At 44.6% G+C, this 17,221-nt stretch overlaps 1 protein-coding gene across 2 annotated transcripts in view; it reads left to right on the plus strand.

Annotated features, from left to right (window-relative positions):
• Positions 1–17,221, plus strand: part of MYO1E (myosin IE) — a 541,337-nt gene that overhangs the window by 486,504 nt on the left and 37,612 nt on the right. The window contains exons 23-26 of one of the 2 annotated variants that reach the window (XM_085643738.1): positions 3,112–3,258; positions 5,324–5,484; positions 7,024–7,104; positions 8,181–8,298. In XM_085643738.1, the coding sequence (XP_085499864.1) occupies positions 3,112–3,258; positions 5,324–5,484; positions 7,024–7,104; positions 8,181–8,298 (507 nt within the window). Of the gene's footprint in view, positions 1–3,111; positions 3,259–5,323; positions 5,485–7,023; positions 7,105–8,180; positions 8,383–17,221 lie in introns of both variants that reach the window. The other variant, XM_085643737.1, reaches the window with a different exon arrangement.

A 17,221-nucleotide genomic window follows, 5' to 3' on the forward strand; every position in this document is an offset into this window, starting at 1 on the left:
TAATGTGAGTGGGCCTTGAATTCTGTGAGTGGGTACACCTGGAGAGTGTGTGTGCTTCACTGCATTACACAGTATTGCACCAAATTACAGTGTTACCATCGGGAGGGCTAGAGAATAGCATGACACACTGATGATATGGTTAAAATTAACCCAGAGTGCATATCCAATCTCACTTTTGCCATATCTGCACTCTTTCTGATGCTTGAGGGTTTGTATCAATGGTTAGAGCGGCAGACCTCGATGCAGAGCACTGGTCCGGGACCAGGGTTCGATTCCCGTCGCGGCAGGGTCTCGGGCTATAAATTCCGCGGACTGGATATTCTCGCCTCAGTGCCTATTCTAATCATGGGCCCCACGCTGCAACTCTGGGCAATAGCTTGCTTAATCTCCACAACGGCCCCAACAGCGCTGGGATGCCTGGCCTCACCATGGGGGTGCCCAGGAGTGGACACCTCACATGGAAAGCCAGGAAGGGTTCCTTCAGCGGTATGAGTACAGCGCTGAGATACCCGTAGTGGTGATCGGCGCTATATAAATACCTATACATTTACATTTACATTTACATGAGATTACAGACCTTTGGTCCCCTTGATGTGCAAAGTTAATTTCTCTGCTGGCCAGATGGAGGATCTAAGGCCTCCCCACACAGTAGGGCCATGAGCAGTAATTAGGCCTGCTCCCAGGAGAGAGAGTGGGGACAAATCTGAACTACCAGTGCCAATTACCTTTCACAAAGAAACAAAGGAAGACATCCAGAGCTCTGGAGCCAATCACAAGAGGGTCTCCCCTTCGATGTTTTGGAGGCTAGGGACCAGGCAGCTGTAGCAGTCAGGAGTATGCTATCAGGCTCTCTGAGAGGTCTTTCAACGGACCGCTTCAATTCACAAGTTGGAAAGTCCCAAATGCTGTGCAGAAGAGTTGGACAAAGGGGGGAGTAATGATGTGTCACCCTAGGATTGGGCAGAGCTTCTAAAAACTTTTCACCCCCCCTGACAACTCCTTGCACACTGGAGAGACTATTGAGAGTAGTCTGGCAATGAGGGAAGCAACGCCAGAGGAATGCCCAAAAAGTAAAAGGAAAAAACATGACCCCTCTTGCAAAGATGATTTCAAGGACTTCTGACACCAGTTGGCACCAGGAACTAGGATTTATTTCTCCAGGACCAGTGGTGTTGGCCCCTTTACAACCTCTGAAATACAGTAGAGGTATAGGCCTGCTGGACCCTGGAGAGCTGTCCTAAATCTTCAGAGGACTGGTCCTGCAGGAGCTGACCTACAGAAAGAGGAGGCCCTGACTTCCCCTGCCCCAGGTGCTTATGATATTTACTCCTCGTTATAGTGCCTCTATCATGAGGGGAGTATTGTGGTGATAGGGTCCAGGTCTGGCAAGGGGTGTGAGCTGCTAGGAGGGTATCCCGTTGAGTATTTCCACTTGCCATCATATGTATTGTTGTAAATTAATGCATAGTATTGAATAGTGTGTCAATAATAGTCATTTTCCTTTTTATAATTAAAATAATGGTCTGGACAATGATTTATTGAGTGTTGTTTGCTGTGTGCGTGTGGACTGGGATACTAGCCCACACCCTCTCCCCTGCGTAAGCATTGGACTGCTCTGCCTCGTTACCCTGAGAGAGTCAAGTGCTACAGCGGGGTACTCCCAGGAGGCGTAAGGGTGTGGGCTTATTACTCGGCAATGACCCACATTCTTCACAACTAATTAGCCACTTTCCTACAGGGCCACTTGTAAACCAAATCTGCTAGACTGTGGGGATAGAAGTAGTTCCAGGATGAACTACACTGTCATTTTCTGCATCATACGATCCGCTTACCTGATGTTCAATGACTGTGTATTATTGAGGAAATTATTACTTTTAGAAGAGACTGTCATCTAGTTATTGGTTTTTGTTATTCAACTAGTTTAAATTGATGTACCGACGCATGTTGTTTTAGTGTGAAGAGTTTATTTGAACGGTCTCTTATATACATTTTTATTCATTACATTCTTACATGTAAATATTTTTTTTTAAATTAATGTGCATTAACGTAAATTTACAAATGTTATTATCTAATTATATGTAGTTATTTAAACTGGAAGTTCCCCTTTAATTTCAGCACTATTCAGACAACAGGATTAGGCATTTTCAGTCACATAAGTTTGCTCTGTCAGTCGTTACATGCACAGGGTAAATGGGGGCAAGGGGTTATTGATCTAATCAGCGAAATTTAGCCGAACTAGGGTCAATATCCCCAGCAAAGAAATAGAACCCAGCTCTCTCTTTACCAAGTACTTATATCACATGTACTTGTAGGCCATGCGGATATATTTGCATTTATGTCATTCTTCCCTGTTAACAAATTACCTCTCATTAAGGAGCATTGCCCCAAATCTTACTGCACACGAGCCAGAGCATCAGGGTCATTCGAGCTACTTGCTCTTTATTTGTTCCATAGATGGTTGTTGACAGCGGTGGCTTCTCTGCTACGACTGAGGAGTGTCACTTCCTGTGCCAGCAAAACTTTGAAAATAAAAAAGGTTTATTATTGTTTTATTTTTCTTTCCCAGGGGCGGGGCCTAATCGGTGACAGGCTGCAGGAGTAGTGGTGCGCACTGCTGTAAGTGCACATGTCGGTTTGACCATCCGTCTTAGGGCGGTCAACTCGACATGTACACTGAGATGTCTCCAACCCGAGCTGCGTTGCCGGGTTGGAGACAGCAGGCACAGGTCTCTCTGGTAGCGCAAATCCAGGGCACTCAGACCAGTCCTGATGCTGCTCCCATGCTGCCATGTTTGTATTTTTACCATCATCCCTACCCCTCCCCCACTCTACCCTGCCGCCAGCCGCTACAGGATGTTGAACTCCAACCAATGCCAGTAAGCGACCGAGGCTACTGGCATCCACTCACACAGTCAACCCCTGTGACTGAGCCTGCATTTCATAGCTTAACAACTTTATTATACCCAAGCCTCTGTGAGCACAAACAAGCTGTTCCAGCTCCAGTTTACATTTATAAATCACAAAGGTTTCCGAGCTAGGAAGCATAAATAGTCTCAAGTCATATCTAGATAAATGTCAACTGAGTTCTCAGTGGTTTGAATTTCCTTACAGCACGCTCCAAGATGACTTCTTTATCCTGCACGAACAAGAATACGACAGCCTGCTGGAATCGATTTTCAAAACGGAATTTCTGAGCCTTCTGTCAAAGCGATATGAAGAAAAAATGCAAAGGAAACTTCCTCTAAAGTTCAGCAACACGTGAGTAGTACACGGAGTTCCATTTGATTACAGTATCTTTCCATCTGTCTGTCTCACCTCTATCTCTTTAGGGCAGTGATGCACTGTCCCTCACCTCCAGGCAGCGGGTCACTCACTGTGTAGTAGGAGAGTGTTACCCAACTTATTAAAATTGTAGTGTGAAAGGCTTTTGCACAAAGAGCTCCCAGCAACCTGTTGAGCTGTATTTGAGATACGTATGTATCCAAGCGACCAGCAAGAGCTGTGAGATTTGCACCTCATGTCTCCTCTTTTATTCTCACTACCTTCTGTATCATTATTGTATCATTATTGATGCAGCGTTTTGGGCCAACCCTCTTACAGTTCGTCCTCCACTGGACCTTTTATTAACCGACCGAGAGATGATGGGTGTTAAAATTACATCAATGAGTTTCAACTAACAGTGTAAACCATTTAGCTACACAAAAAGGCCCATTATTCATTAACTAAGGTTAAGAAGGTTTATTACAAGTTAGCAATCAGATAAAGGTACACGACTCTTAGCGCCATGCTATGAAGATACAGAATAACAGCTGGGAAACCCAACCTCCTAAAGAGGTTTAGGTGTACCACTATTAAACAAACAAGAAGTTCAGTCACAGCAATACAAAAGATCAGCAATAGTTTCGGATGCTCCGGGAAGAGTCTCAGATTCTCATCTATGCATAGGTGTATTTCAAGTCCAAGCTAATAGGATGGTTTAGAAACCAAAAGGGTCTAAAAAATCAGGGAACTGCAGGGAAATAGTAAAAATCTGACTAAGTACTGGAGGTGAGAAAAATGAATTATAGTAAGTAAGGGAAGGTGTCAGCATTGCAGAAGCTCGGTTAAGAGTCTTCTTGTGTCGAGGAAGTAAATGTTAGCCTAAGAAACACTTAGGAAAGAATCAAAGGGAATCATAGAGGACTGAACCTCTCAAACTCCAAAGGAAAGTGCGGTAAACTTAGACGGTGTGAACAACAGTTATTTTCACCAGGATCCTGAGAGTAAACACCTCTGTACACATCATCAGCGGTACTGTTGTACATTTCCATTCTCACGTTGTAGACTGCAACATTAGCAAAAGATCCCACACAAGACATAGGAACGACATTGTCCTTGTGAAACCAGGCCAGATTACAAAAGATGGTGAAACCAGGCCAGATTACAAAAGATGGTGAAGAGGCCTTAACTTAATGCTCTGGCTCTCACTGTTCTTTTGTCAAGGTCTTTTTCTCAGGCTCTCTTCTTCTATCACTAGTACAGTAATATATCTATTCTCGAACTAACAATGCGTGTGAATACCTGCAAGAAAGTCATGTTAGCACACAATGAAAAACAGTATTTTATGTAGCATGGAAAACGAGCCTACTTAAGACAAATTAAAGTATTAACTCAATGGTGCACACTTAATATACCTGTGCATATTTAAACACAAATAAATGTAAAATGTCAGTACATTAAGTTCATATTACATGTGGCACACAGTAAAATCTTAAATCTATACGTGTAAGTTTGTTTAAGAAATACATTTTAAGGCAATATATGTAACAATAGGACACATAACTTTTACATGTATCTTTAGAATTCCTTTGGAAAAATATATTCGTACAATATGGACTGGTTATAAAGAATAGACATCATTAACTGCTTTGTAATATTAGCCTTAGAGATGGGGTGCAACCTGCATACAACACGGGTTAAAATAATATGTTCACTTCAGCCATTGCCTCTCTTGCATAGCGAGTGATGTTATTTTGACTAATCGCATAGATTTGCCTAAAAAGAACTACACTTTAGTGTCAGGCTGGTGGCCCAATTCCTTACTTTGCCAAAGCTGTGTTATTGACATTCTGTGTTTTTACTCACAGTTGAGTGTTTAAAGTATGTCTTCATATTACTTTGATACAAAACCAGCAGTACATTTTATTTCCACCAATAAGATTCATATTTTCTTGTGATGTGCATTAAAAATAAAAAAGGTTTTTATAGCTGTTCTAAGTACACTTCTTTGCTAGGAAACACATATAACGTTCTATTAAAATGTCTTTGCATGCCTTTGTCTCAGACTTGAAGTGAAGTTGAAAAAGGAGAACTGGGGTCCTTGGAGTGGAGGGAGCGGTTCTCGCCAGGTGCAGTTTACGCAAGGTTTTGGCGATGTGGCAATTCTGAAGCCGAGCAGCAAGATGCTGCAAGTCAGCATCGGGCCAGGCCTTGCAAAGAATTCACGTAAGTCCTCGCGTGATTTCATTGAGATCATTTAATCTAATTACAAAACGAACATTAACGTGAAACAAGCTGAAAGTTGTTTAATGTTAATAGTGCATTCTTGCATAGCATTCGGTAGCGGCGCTTAGCGCCTTTCTGAACATTCACTTTTTAGCAGTCAAGAGAACCGAGGCACATGGAATGCATTTTCCTCCAATTTCACACAACTTCGTCAAGTGGGAGAAACAGAATTAGACCCGAGTTTTATAACAGAAAATCCAACCCTACACAATCGACACTGAGGGGGGTTTCAGGTGCGGCAGATGCAGCTTAACAAGGAGGACAGTCCAGGAGGTCTCTTCTTTAATGGCCATGTTGTAAGGGGTTATTTCATATGTTGAAGCTTGTCTAGATTCACAAGCTGTGCCTTTTTACACCAATTAATGGTTGGGTCAAGAAGCCAGCGTCATTTGGGGGAGGTGTTGTGTGATTGGGCCTGTATGAGCAGTCTCTCTCGGAAAGGGGAGGAGCTTTTTTCAGTGGTCCTTGAGTGTGAGTATTTCTTGTGGAGTCAGTGGGGAAGTTTGGTATTAGAAGGGCTGAGCTGGCATTAACATGCAGCTGCTGTTGGAGTTTGTGCTTATAGCATTTACCTATGTATGGTCCTGAACATAGGAACAGTTCATAAACATACTGAATTGAGAATGCCCAGGTGTGGACAGTGAATACTACTTTGGACTATTGACAATACGCGAGAGCTCTGAAATAAGCCCTAAGATGAAATCTTGTCAATACAGCTTTCTGTTTGGAGCACAAATATAATTATAAAGTTGTATTCTAAACTTTTGAGATGCCCCTTAATGTTATATTCTTTTTACATAACCCAGGAGTATTTGATTTCCAGTGAAATAATTCAGAACCATTAGACCAGTGCATGGGTATCCAACCTTTTCTGTGATGAAAGCTGCTTAGGTCCAATGGAAATCATTGCATGTTACTAATATTACTAGTGTTGTAATAGTGACCACATCGGACAAGATTACATTAGGGGCCTCCGTAGGGAAGCGTACTACCAGTGATCACTTCAGTGCCTCAGACAGGGTTGCCAACAGTAATGTAAAAAGGCTTTGTCAGTTTGGGATGCCTCTCCAAGTGGCAAAACAGCCCCAGATAGTATGCCATTGGCACAAAAGTAACTATTAGTAGTAAGGCACACCACATGATTTATCACTCACAAATGTGCTTTAAATGTATTTCGGAAATTCACCCATTTTGTCTCCAAACATCAGATATGAGTTCTGGAAATACACACAATTTTGTCATGAATACACAATTTAGGCGTACATACATTAATTCAACCAAGCCAACGGTTCTAATTTAGTAGGCTGGAATGCACACAGGAGAGCTACGAGTAGCTCACAAGCTGCTCGTTGGAGAAGTCTGGCCCAGTGTATATAATCTCTAAAGTGATCTGGTGCAATGTCTGCATGGCACCACTGGTTAGCATCACTGTATGAACCCTGCAAACAAGCCCTTTCACATTCTGCTTGTTTCTTCTAGGCCCTACAAGGAGGAACATGGGACAGAGTCGAGGGAGTTCCAGTAGAGCACAACCAAGCAGAGTGGCTCCACCTCCTCCAGGTAAAGTAATGTGCTTTTCTTTAACACCATTTGGCAGATTTTTCTTTAAATTTGTATTTTTGTTTTTCATACAACTCTGAGCCACGTATTACATTGTCATCTTGAGTTTTGGGTCATTTGATAAAAGATGTTTGCAACAATGTTTAGACATTACTTTATGCTGTTACAGTTGTGGTGTAAACTCGTATTTGTCCTGGAGAGCCTTGGTAGAATCACTAGCTGAGATCAGTCTCTGGTCCTTCCCCACGGTGTTGCATGGTTCTCATTCACCAATGCACTTTGGTGCGTCATCGCAAGCCTGAAGCACTATATAAATGCTTCTACAATAAAACTAAAATACACTGGATAGTCTAAAATGGGAAACAGTGTTTACAATGCTGTCATCACATCGCAGTGCTATTACAACACGGTTGTTACAACGACTGCGTTATTAGTACGCAATACCTTTACATCGCAAGTCATTAGAACGACTTACTGAAGGGGGCACTAAGGTATTGGAAATTAATTCTAACACCTTCCCTACTGTTGAGCAAACTGGAGTAAGAATACTAAATAATACTATTCCTAAGTCCAGCGCGCCCCCTACAGTAAGTAATTCTAATGACTTGCGATGTAAAGGTATCGCGTACTAACAATGCGGTCGTTGTAACAACCACGTTGTAAAAGCACGCGATGTAATAGCATGCGTTTTGACATGCTATATTCGTCTAAAACCTGACTAGATTTTTCTGTTCTGTGCTTGATGACAAGAGATCTAACCCAACTATGCCAACACATACACACTGCCTGGTTCAGAAGGTTTAAGTGTCAGAGAGTGTCATATGCATATGATGCACACGTGCTTCTGTTGTGGTGATTTGCAATCCGGTCTATTACACTACTAGCTACCATTTCTGCAGAGTGCAGGTTCTATTATTCTAACTTTTTGGTTGCTGTGTCATTGTGGCTAGGTACCACCTGGTGTTAGTCAAGGGTTCTTTAGTACATATTTTCTTCAATGGCTTTCACAGGTTTCTTAGAACCTGTATATCCTTTGCTTTCTTCTCTTTTGTTCATTAAATTTTCTCTCATCCCAGGTCATCATCAGAATGGAGTGATAAGACCCTCACCATATGGACAGCATCCAAAACCAGGGAACGCCGTGGGCTCTATAAACCTGTACACAAGCATGATGGAGCGGCCATCTCTGCCAAGGCAAGTCTCAGGTGGCTCAGATAAAAATACACAGAAACCACAAAGCCTGGACTTCCTCAGAGTGCCCGATCAAGGTGCCGCCGGGTAAGGTCTCCTGGATACTCGACTATTAAAACACCCAGAGCTTTTCTGAGGCTGTGCACCAGAGCATGAAAGCATCAGGCAGCAAGCCTGATCCTTCCCTCACCCTGCTTAAAGAGGAGTCGCTGCATGCGCTGATCTGCATTTGCCTTATGCCCTCGAAGAGCCCGCATGCATCTGCTTTGGTCTTGCTCCTGTTGTTTGCAGACAACATGTGGGCTTGGTTATCAGGGTACAGTATTGAATAACAACAATAGCTGTTGCTTGCGAAAAAGGAAACAGATTGGATCGTCCCCGCATGGCTGCTTTTTGGTGCATGTCCATTCAAATTCACAGCTATGGCCCCTGATGAATGCTACTCTATTGCTTCTGGCTGAATTAAAGACAGTCTGCGGTTATAATGTATATTGCAAAGCTCCAGTCTGGGTTGTTTCTGAGCCATACAACATGCAAGACACTGACCTGTGCTTCTGTGCATGGGTGTGTTGCTCTAAGAATGCAGGTGTCCCGAAGTCTTCAAATAGTAATTTTCCTTAGTATAAATAATATGTAAGGGAGGTAAGTAGACGCTTTCCCTTTTATGAGAGAGCAAGTGGGAGGCACTGTGCATAATGTCTCTTTACAGCCACATTATGAGAACTGACTTTCTAAGTTAAAAAAAGATGCAGGTATTGTGATGTACCCTAGGAATATACACAGTAACATTAGTGAAGTACTGGAGTAACCATATGTGTGAAAGGAAAGGTTTTATTATATTGTCCTGAAGTATTCAAAACATGAGCTTTTATTGCATACTTGACTGCCATTGGGAAGCCCTCTTAGTGGGGTAACAATTCAAAGCTTAGGACTGCCATGAGGCTGTACTGTCTTGTGTATTATAGAGCGCTGAACCCCTGTTGTCCCTAACGGACTCCGTATTCTAGTGAGGTAAGTGATTGGGTGTGGTTAATAAAAATTCATGACAAAGTACATTGCAGTTAGCGGTTACATGCTGAGAACTAAAGACGGGTAATAACGAGCTCCATCTGTGGAGTAATTCATTTGCATTCTACCGAGCTGGGGAGGACGCTACAATTAGCGATGAGATAGGGGATATGTAAACTCTGCAACCCGAAGAGTCGAGAGTGCTCTCCCAGAGAGTTTGCCGTGGTCCAGCAAACTGCTTGTGCGTGCCACGTGCGCCTCGGTTGAAGTGAAGAATCGATAGTTGGCTATGTAGTGTCAAAGCAAAACTCTAGCCAGAATGAGACCTTCAAAGAAAGTGAAGGCCCCATTGAAAGTTTCATTTATTGTCGGTCAGAAAATTGCTAATACGACCAAGATTAGAAGTGCAATGCCACAACTTAACACAGAGCCTTCATTCATACAGTGCAAAAACGTCAAAGGCAGTATCAACAAGGTACAGAAAGTGCAACAAGTGGCAACAGCCAGATGCAAGAGAACACTGGGAGGGGAAGCAGATCAACACAAAGAAACGCTAAAGGCAGTGTAAACCAGATAAAATGCAGAAGGTTGAGAGTGGTGAAAAGCAAGAGACAACACCGCTACTCACCGCCAAAGAATCAAATGGCACCTCACCACCTCCAGTTGGGCATGACGGTCCGAGCACTTGCCTACGGGCTGATGCTTGAAGCGGTAACACCGGACCAGAAGATGCTGAAGGTCAAGTATAGCATGAACAGCATATAATCCTTGCAGCAGCTGCAGAAAACAGCACAACGTATGATGCCACCGTTTTCTTAAAAGCACTGTCGTCATTCAATACCACCCAAAAAACAGAGTCTTGGTGCCCAAAGGACTGCTTGGATTGAAACCTTTGATGATTTCATTGATGCGCTAGAAATAACTGACGACAAAAAGATCATCAAATATCTTAAGAACATGGCATGAGAAGGAGTAAAAGAAACAATAAAGAAGATAGCACTGGTGGGCAGAGTATCTCACCACAATGTCAAGATGGCATTGAACATCAGGTTCAATCCAATGCCGAACGTTGACTATGAAAGGTACATCTTCAAGCAGGAGAGACAGAGAAATGGTGAAACAATGGATGAATTTGAAATGCTCATCAAACACTAAGTTCAACTAATTTAATGACAAAGAAGCCATTCATCTCAGAGTCTTAGATGGTTGCCTGTCTGATTCCTTCAGGCGTTGAATGCTGAGAGAAACGCTAAGTGTGAAGTGTGTGCTCATGGCGGGTAGAGCTAAAGAACGTGCCAAAAAGCTAGTCGCTGACATGGAGGTTGGAGGTGCCCACAGAGAATCAAGTATGATAACCAAGAAAAAACACAAGGTAGAAGGCCGCAAAGTGATGTCTCCGAAGAACAAGAAACTGTGTCTTTGCTGTGGATTTTCCTGGACACATGAAGATAAATATCATGCCATTGGACAGATATGTAAAGGTTGTGGGAAAGAGATCAATTTTGTAACAGTTTGGAAGCGAGTGAAAAAGTGAGTGTGTCCTGTTGTGAAGACAAAATGGCTGCCAGACTGTTCCCGAAGTGCTCCAGACACGCACACCGAAGTAAATGGCAACATTAGTTGAGGCAAACAAAAACTGAAAAGGATGTTTGACATCTAATTCTTTGTCGAGAGGTTCTTCGACGTCACCGCTGTTGAGTGACAGTGAAGAAGATGGGTGTGCGATGTCAATGCTGACTCCTGAAAGACGTGTGCATGTCTGTTTGGCTTCCTGCTAGGAAGAATGCAAGTCGAAAATGGATCGACAAGGGAAATTACAAAATTCCTTTGGACACAGTTCCAAAATCAAACTGAAGGTCAATGGTTGCTATATACCATTCATTATAGGCAGTGATGCATTGATAAACGTCATGCTAGCTGAAAAGTAAAATATAGTGAATCAGTTTCCGCTCTTGTTTCATGGATCAGGAAAACTTAAGACAATGAAAGTCCAGCTCCAAATTAATGAGGACATTCGTCCTCGTGCTCAATTGTCAAATTGCATTTCATATACAATTTGCACCACTCTGAACTGGAATCTGCTTCCCCTGTAATTAAAATCTGCCTCTTCCCTTTTGAGTTTTAGGATGCTCTCAAAAACCAGGCTTTTTACAAAATCTTAATTGTGGTCTTCATGTTTCCTTATTCCTTAGCACCAAGATGCCCCAGGGTATTCGTTTGCACTTTAAAAAACTCAAATCAAATCTACAAGAGACTGGGAAAAAGATATTGAGACTTTGCTAAAACATGATATCATTGAGCGTTGTGCTTGTCTAACACCATGGGCGGTGCTGATAGTGGTGGTACTTAAAAAGGACAGTGGGGGGTCTGTGTGATTTTGTGTTGACATGTGTCAAGCAAACAAGGCAATCAAAAAAGAACGACATCCAGGTTCACACATTTCCGATATACTTACCCAGTTGAATCATGCCAGAGTCTTTTCACGCATTGATCTGAACAAAGGATATCATCAGCTTGAATTGGAAGAAAATTGCAGGTACATTACTACCTTTTCAACTCATGTTGGTTTGTTCAGATGAAAAAGATTGACTTTCGGAGTGTCTGCACTTGCTGAACGTTTCCAAGATGTAACTCATCACATTATACAGCCTCTCACGCATGCTTTCAATTACAGTGATGATATGCTAGTATTTGGGGCCACACAAAAGGAACATTATAGAGCCATTACACAAGTGCGCCGTCTACTTGCTGATGCAGGTCTCATGCTGAATAGTGGGATTTTCCCAAAACAAAACTAAATTTTTGGAGCACATTTTCTCTGAAGGGTCAATGACTCCAGATCCAGCCAAATGCTCAGACTTTGTCATCTACCTCCCCTCCACAAGATGCAACCATGCTGTGTTCTTTTCTTGGTACGGCCAGCTACTGCTCCATGTACATCTGTGACTTTTCCACTGTGAGTGCCTCATTGAGAGAGTTAACGAAATGCAATGCTTCCTTTTAGTGGTCACAGAAGTGTGATCAAAGTTTCAAGGCGATTAACTATGAAATTGAAAATGCTACTGAAATGGCTTACTTTGATCAGATATTGCATACACAGATTGTTGTGGATACCGGCCCAGTGGGTTTGTGTGAAATTCTTGACCAACATAGTGGACATGCAAATGCACGAAGGTGTATTGTAGATTGTGCTAGCTGAAATTTGTTGCTGACTGAACAAGCTTACTCAGAACCTGAGAAAGGAAGCCTAGCTGTTGCGAGGGCTTGTGAGCACTTTCATGTGTTTCTGTATGGGGAAACATTTTATGCTTGTTACTGATCACCAAGCACTGGTCACAATTTTTGGCAATCCACAGACCACGATGCCCAGGAAGGAACTGCGACTGCAAGAGTATGACTACACTATTGTGCACCAATTGGAAAAAAATCAAAACCCTGCAGCCTATTTTTCTCGAGTGCACATACAGTGTCAGGGTTCCTTTTTACAAACTGGCCGAGGCCTACTTTAACTTCATTGTGAGATCCATCACTCCTGCAGCCGTGTCTATGGAGTAAATAAGTGCTGCTACCAATGCAGATAGGACTATGCTCATCCTCAAAGAAATTTTTATGCATCAATCCTGGAGAGCTTGTTTCCTTGATAACAGTGAATATCGGAAATTCAAGAATGTGCAAGATGAACTGTCAGTTACACAAGATGGGATTATCTTGAGAGGGTCGAGAATTGTCATTTCTAAATGTCTACAACAGCAAGTCATTGAAGTGGCACATGAGGGACATTATAATTCATTTACACCTGGGGAGGACGCTACAGATGTCCAACTTACTGTAAGAAAAAAATGTTTCTTTCATAAACTTTTTAGAGCTGGAGCAGGTTCCAGAGCCTTTCAACAAGTACAGATAATGATCTAGTACCTGTCTACACGTTGCTAAAAAAACAATAGGAACTACAGACAGTTGCTCTGTTATGCTGTGTCTGGATCTGATCACCTAGTTCGAACCAGCCTTCTTGACACTGCAGGCAATCTAATCTCTCAGATCTGTATTACCTCCGTATTTATTTCACATTTTTTCCTTTAAGGAGGGACTATTCATCAGGCACAGGGACAGCCTATGCAGAGAATACTTGTTGGGAGGGCCACATGAGGACAGGCAATGGAACAGGACCTTAGCAAAATAAATGCTACCTCTATGTTACATGGCATCCATATCAATAACAAAGGAAGAGAGCAACAGACAATTTGGCAAATAGGAAATCGAATTTGCTGGGAAACTGGATGCATCCAGCAGCCTGCAACCTCGAGATAGAAGTCAGGAGTAGTACTGCAACATCAGTGCCCGCAGCAGGTCGTTCATCGGGCCACTGGCAGGTAGTGGAAGCAGGGTATGTGGGTAGCCGTTGAGGCTAGCATTAGCTTGTATACTTTGCAAGTGAATGTGCCTCTTTTGGAAGTTTACATAGTGTCCTTATACCAGCATTTGCCAAATTATTAGTTTCTGAACAACATAATTTAGTGCTGTGATAAGCTCAGAGTACAACCGATAATAGCATGATTTGAACTTAGATTAGTATGGTCCCATGTGAATCCTAAACTCCCTATGAACCATGAAATTATCTCCAAACAATCCGCCTCTATATTGTACCCACAAAGACAATTTATTTGTCATCCTATGTAAAACTTTAAAAAAAAATTCCCATAAGCACCAAATTTCACCTAAAATAACCAACAAAGTAGCCCCATCTAACCATATCATAATAATTATCTGCATCAGTGGCAAAATTACCCCATACAAACTTTGTGACAGTGCTCGATTGTTTTCCTTCCTCTTGCTTTAAGCTTCAGCTTTGAAGGTATGGGGCCTAATTGGGGTCCACAGGGCTTCAGAAGATAGTAGCGACTTCTCATGCCTCTCCTCCGTAATGCAGAAGTCAAAGCAAATGTCACTTCACACACCGCATTAGCTAAAACAAGCTGGCCTCGATTGACGATTTTATTAGGTTATCTAAGTTCAGCTTAGTTGTGCAAATATCATTACAACCTTAAATTCATGTTTGCAGTTCACATGATGTTTGGGGCCTCTAAGCACTAGTGACCTCACTGGATTAGACGAACTGTACCTTGAACACCCACTTGAAGGTTGTTGAAACTACCACATAGCTCAAAAGGACATGGGGGCTTGGTGAAAGCAACTTGAACAGCAAGCAGACAAGTCTAATCTTCGAGCTGATATGTTACTGAACATATGCTCCCATGAGTTGGGCAAGGGCATGCCATGGTGGGCAGGGAAGTCCAAACCTTTTCAGAGGCCATTCCCACCCTCTAGAGCTACAGGTTTGGATTTCTGACCCCTTGGCACTAAGGTTCAGTGAACCAACCCAGATCAGAAAACCAGCTGAATTGCAGCTTATACACAATGAGCACTATTTTCCTAAGATGTGTTTCAGGCAACATGCAGTTCCATGAGACAGGGGCAATTAACGGAACACCAAATCCTCTTTCATAAGTGAACAACACACTCAAGGATTACTAGAATACAGAAAACTCTATCGCATTTCACAATAATGATGAAACATATATGATCGAGAAGCAGTGATTAAATACTATGATTATATTCATAATAAGCTTGATTATCAGATGCGTAGGAACAGAATATCATTTTAAAAAATGGGCATTTGATTTCATCATACATATTTACTTTTAATATATTAATTTGCAGGGGGCGTGGCTAGCCGAGCAGCGTGATGGCCGCTCTCTGAGTGAGCTCCGCCGGCTACTCCGATTAATCCTTTTATGATCCTGAACCTGGAGACTGCGGAACCCCACACCTCCCGGGTCCTGCAGCCTACACCCTGGTGATCCTCCGATCCGAGCCGGGAGAGCGGGGGCGGTTCCCCCTGGAAGCGGCGACGGACTCCTTTTCTGCCGGCTGGCGGGCTGGTCCTGGCCCGCGCCGGAAGTGCCCCTCGCCGGGAGCCGCGAATCACGGTGGGCCGCGGCTTCGGAGGCCCCAGCGGATCGAGTGGCAGTCGCTGCGGGCGCCCCGCACCGAGAGCCACATTGCTGCCGACGGAGAGCTCCCCAGTCGGAAGGCTACGGGGTGATAACAAAGACCGGTGCGCCTTAGCGGAGCGGCCTTGCCGCGCGAGTGGATCCTGCGGCGACCGGGGACGGCGCTGGCCGGTGTCGAGCCAGGCGGAGGTTGTGGAAGTTGGTCAGCGCCAGCACAATCGAGGCGCCGGCCGCAGAGGAGGTGAGAGGGTGCCATGAAGGGATGAGGGGCACAGTTGATCCTGCCACCTCGTAGTAGCGCAGGGACCTCCCACTGATCTGCAACCCGGCGAGTCACACAACTGAAGGACCCATGCAGCCCTGAACCCCCTGAGCCCCGGCGCGGCGCTATCCTGGGTGAGTGAGCGGACATATCGTTGCGCTGCGGACGCCCGCCGCTTTGGAGCCGGGGGAGGCCCTGGTTGTACGCTGCTGCTTGCTGAGCTCACTGGGCACCTGCGAAGTTCACTAGAGCGGCTGGCCCTGCTTGCCACGTGTTAGGGGTCGCTCCCGGTGCGGGCTGGCGCCGTCTGAACAGTCGCGCACATACAGGGCAATAGCTAGAGGCGGCACGGAGGGGTGCTGCCCTATTGCTGGGCCGGTGGATAGCTCCTGACCGCTGAGATGGGGAAAACCGACGCCAAACAACCTAAGCTGACGTTTGATGGTAAAAGGCCACCGAAGACCGCGATAATGGAGCCGGATGCTGGCACGTCGGCGTCGCAGGGTGCTGCCCCAGACATAGACTTTGGGGCCCTGATCATGGAGGTGAGGACCAGCCTTAAAAGCATAGATGCTAAACTCGACACCATGACGGCGCAACTCGAAACAGTGACGGCTAAGGTGGACGCCCATGAGAAGCGGCTGGACTGCCTCGAAAATGGGCAAACTGAGTGTTGCGAATTCCAGCAACAGGCTAAGCGGCACATCACGACGCTGGAGCGCGAACTCGACACTCTGCGCGCCAAGTCGGACGATTTGGAAGCGCGCTCCAGACGATCCAACATCCGCATTACGGGCGTCCCAGAGACTACAAACACGGGGAAGATGGAATCGTTTGTGTCGAACCTCCTGCATGAACTGTTCGACCCGGACTTGTCCCCGGTGTTCACGGTGGAAAGGGCACACAGATCACTGGGGAAGAAGCCACCGGTGGGGGCCCCACCGCGTCCGATCCTGGCTAAACTACTTAACTACCAAGATAGGGACATCATTCTCAAATTGGCGAGAGAGAAGGGCAAGATCACACATAAGGGTAATCACATCTCCTTTTACCCAGATTTCACCCCGCTGGTGCAAGCAGCCCGGAAGGAATTTTTACCAGCGAAGAAAGTTCTATTACAAGCCGGAGTGCCTTACTCTCTCTTATACCCGGCAAAGCTGAAGGTATTCCACGACAACACCTCGCACTTCTTTACGGACGCCAAATCAGCCCTCAAATTTGCTAAACACGTCTGTGCTGGGGTCAGGAGGAAATCGCCCAGGCTCGAGGAAGCTTCGGAACACCTGAGTGACAACGACTGAGGTCTCTGCCATTATCACCCAGCCAGGCTGCAAATTTACTCTTTTGCGACACAGTTGAACGCTGGATTGAACTCTCGCACAGGTTTGCTCCTCCCGAACTGACGTCCTTGGGGCGGGGGGCTGCGGCATCACTGTACGCTGGCTTGTGCTGTAGTCTCCGCACTCCCACTGGGACACAGGCTGGCTGCGGACCTTGAGGATTACGGGGTGGGGGTACTGCCAGAACCCAGGACCGCTAAAGTTTGATGGTAGCCACCCCGAGTATACGGGGGTGTAAGCCGAGCGCACCACGCCTCATGGGGTGCCTCCCTCTGTTGTTGATGTTGGGGTATTTCATTGCAATG

This window comes from Triturus cristatus, chromosome 3_1 (genome assembly GCF_964204655.1).
Source record: "Triturus cristatus chromosome 3_1, aTriCri1.1, whole genome shotgun sequence".
In the NCBI taxonomy this organism is placed as follows: Eukaryota; Metazoa; Chordata; class Amphibia; order Caudata; family Salamandridae; genus Triturus; species Triturus cristatus.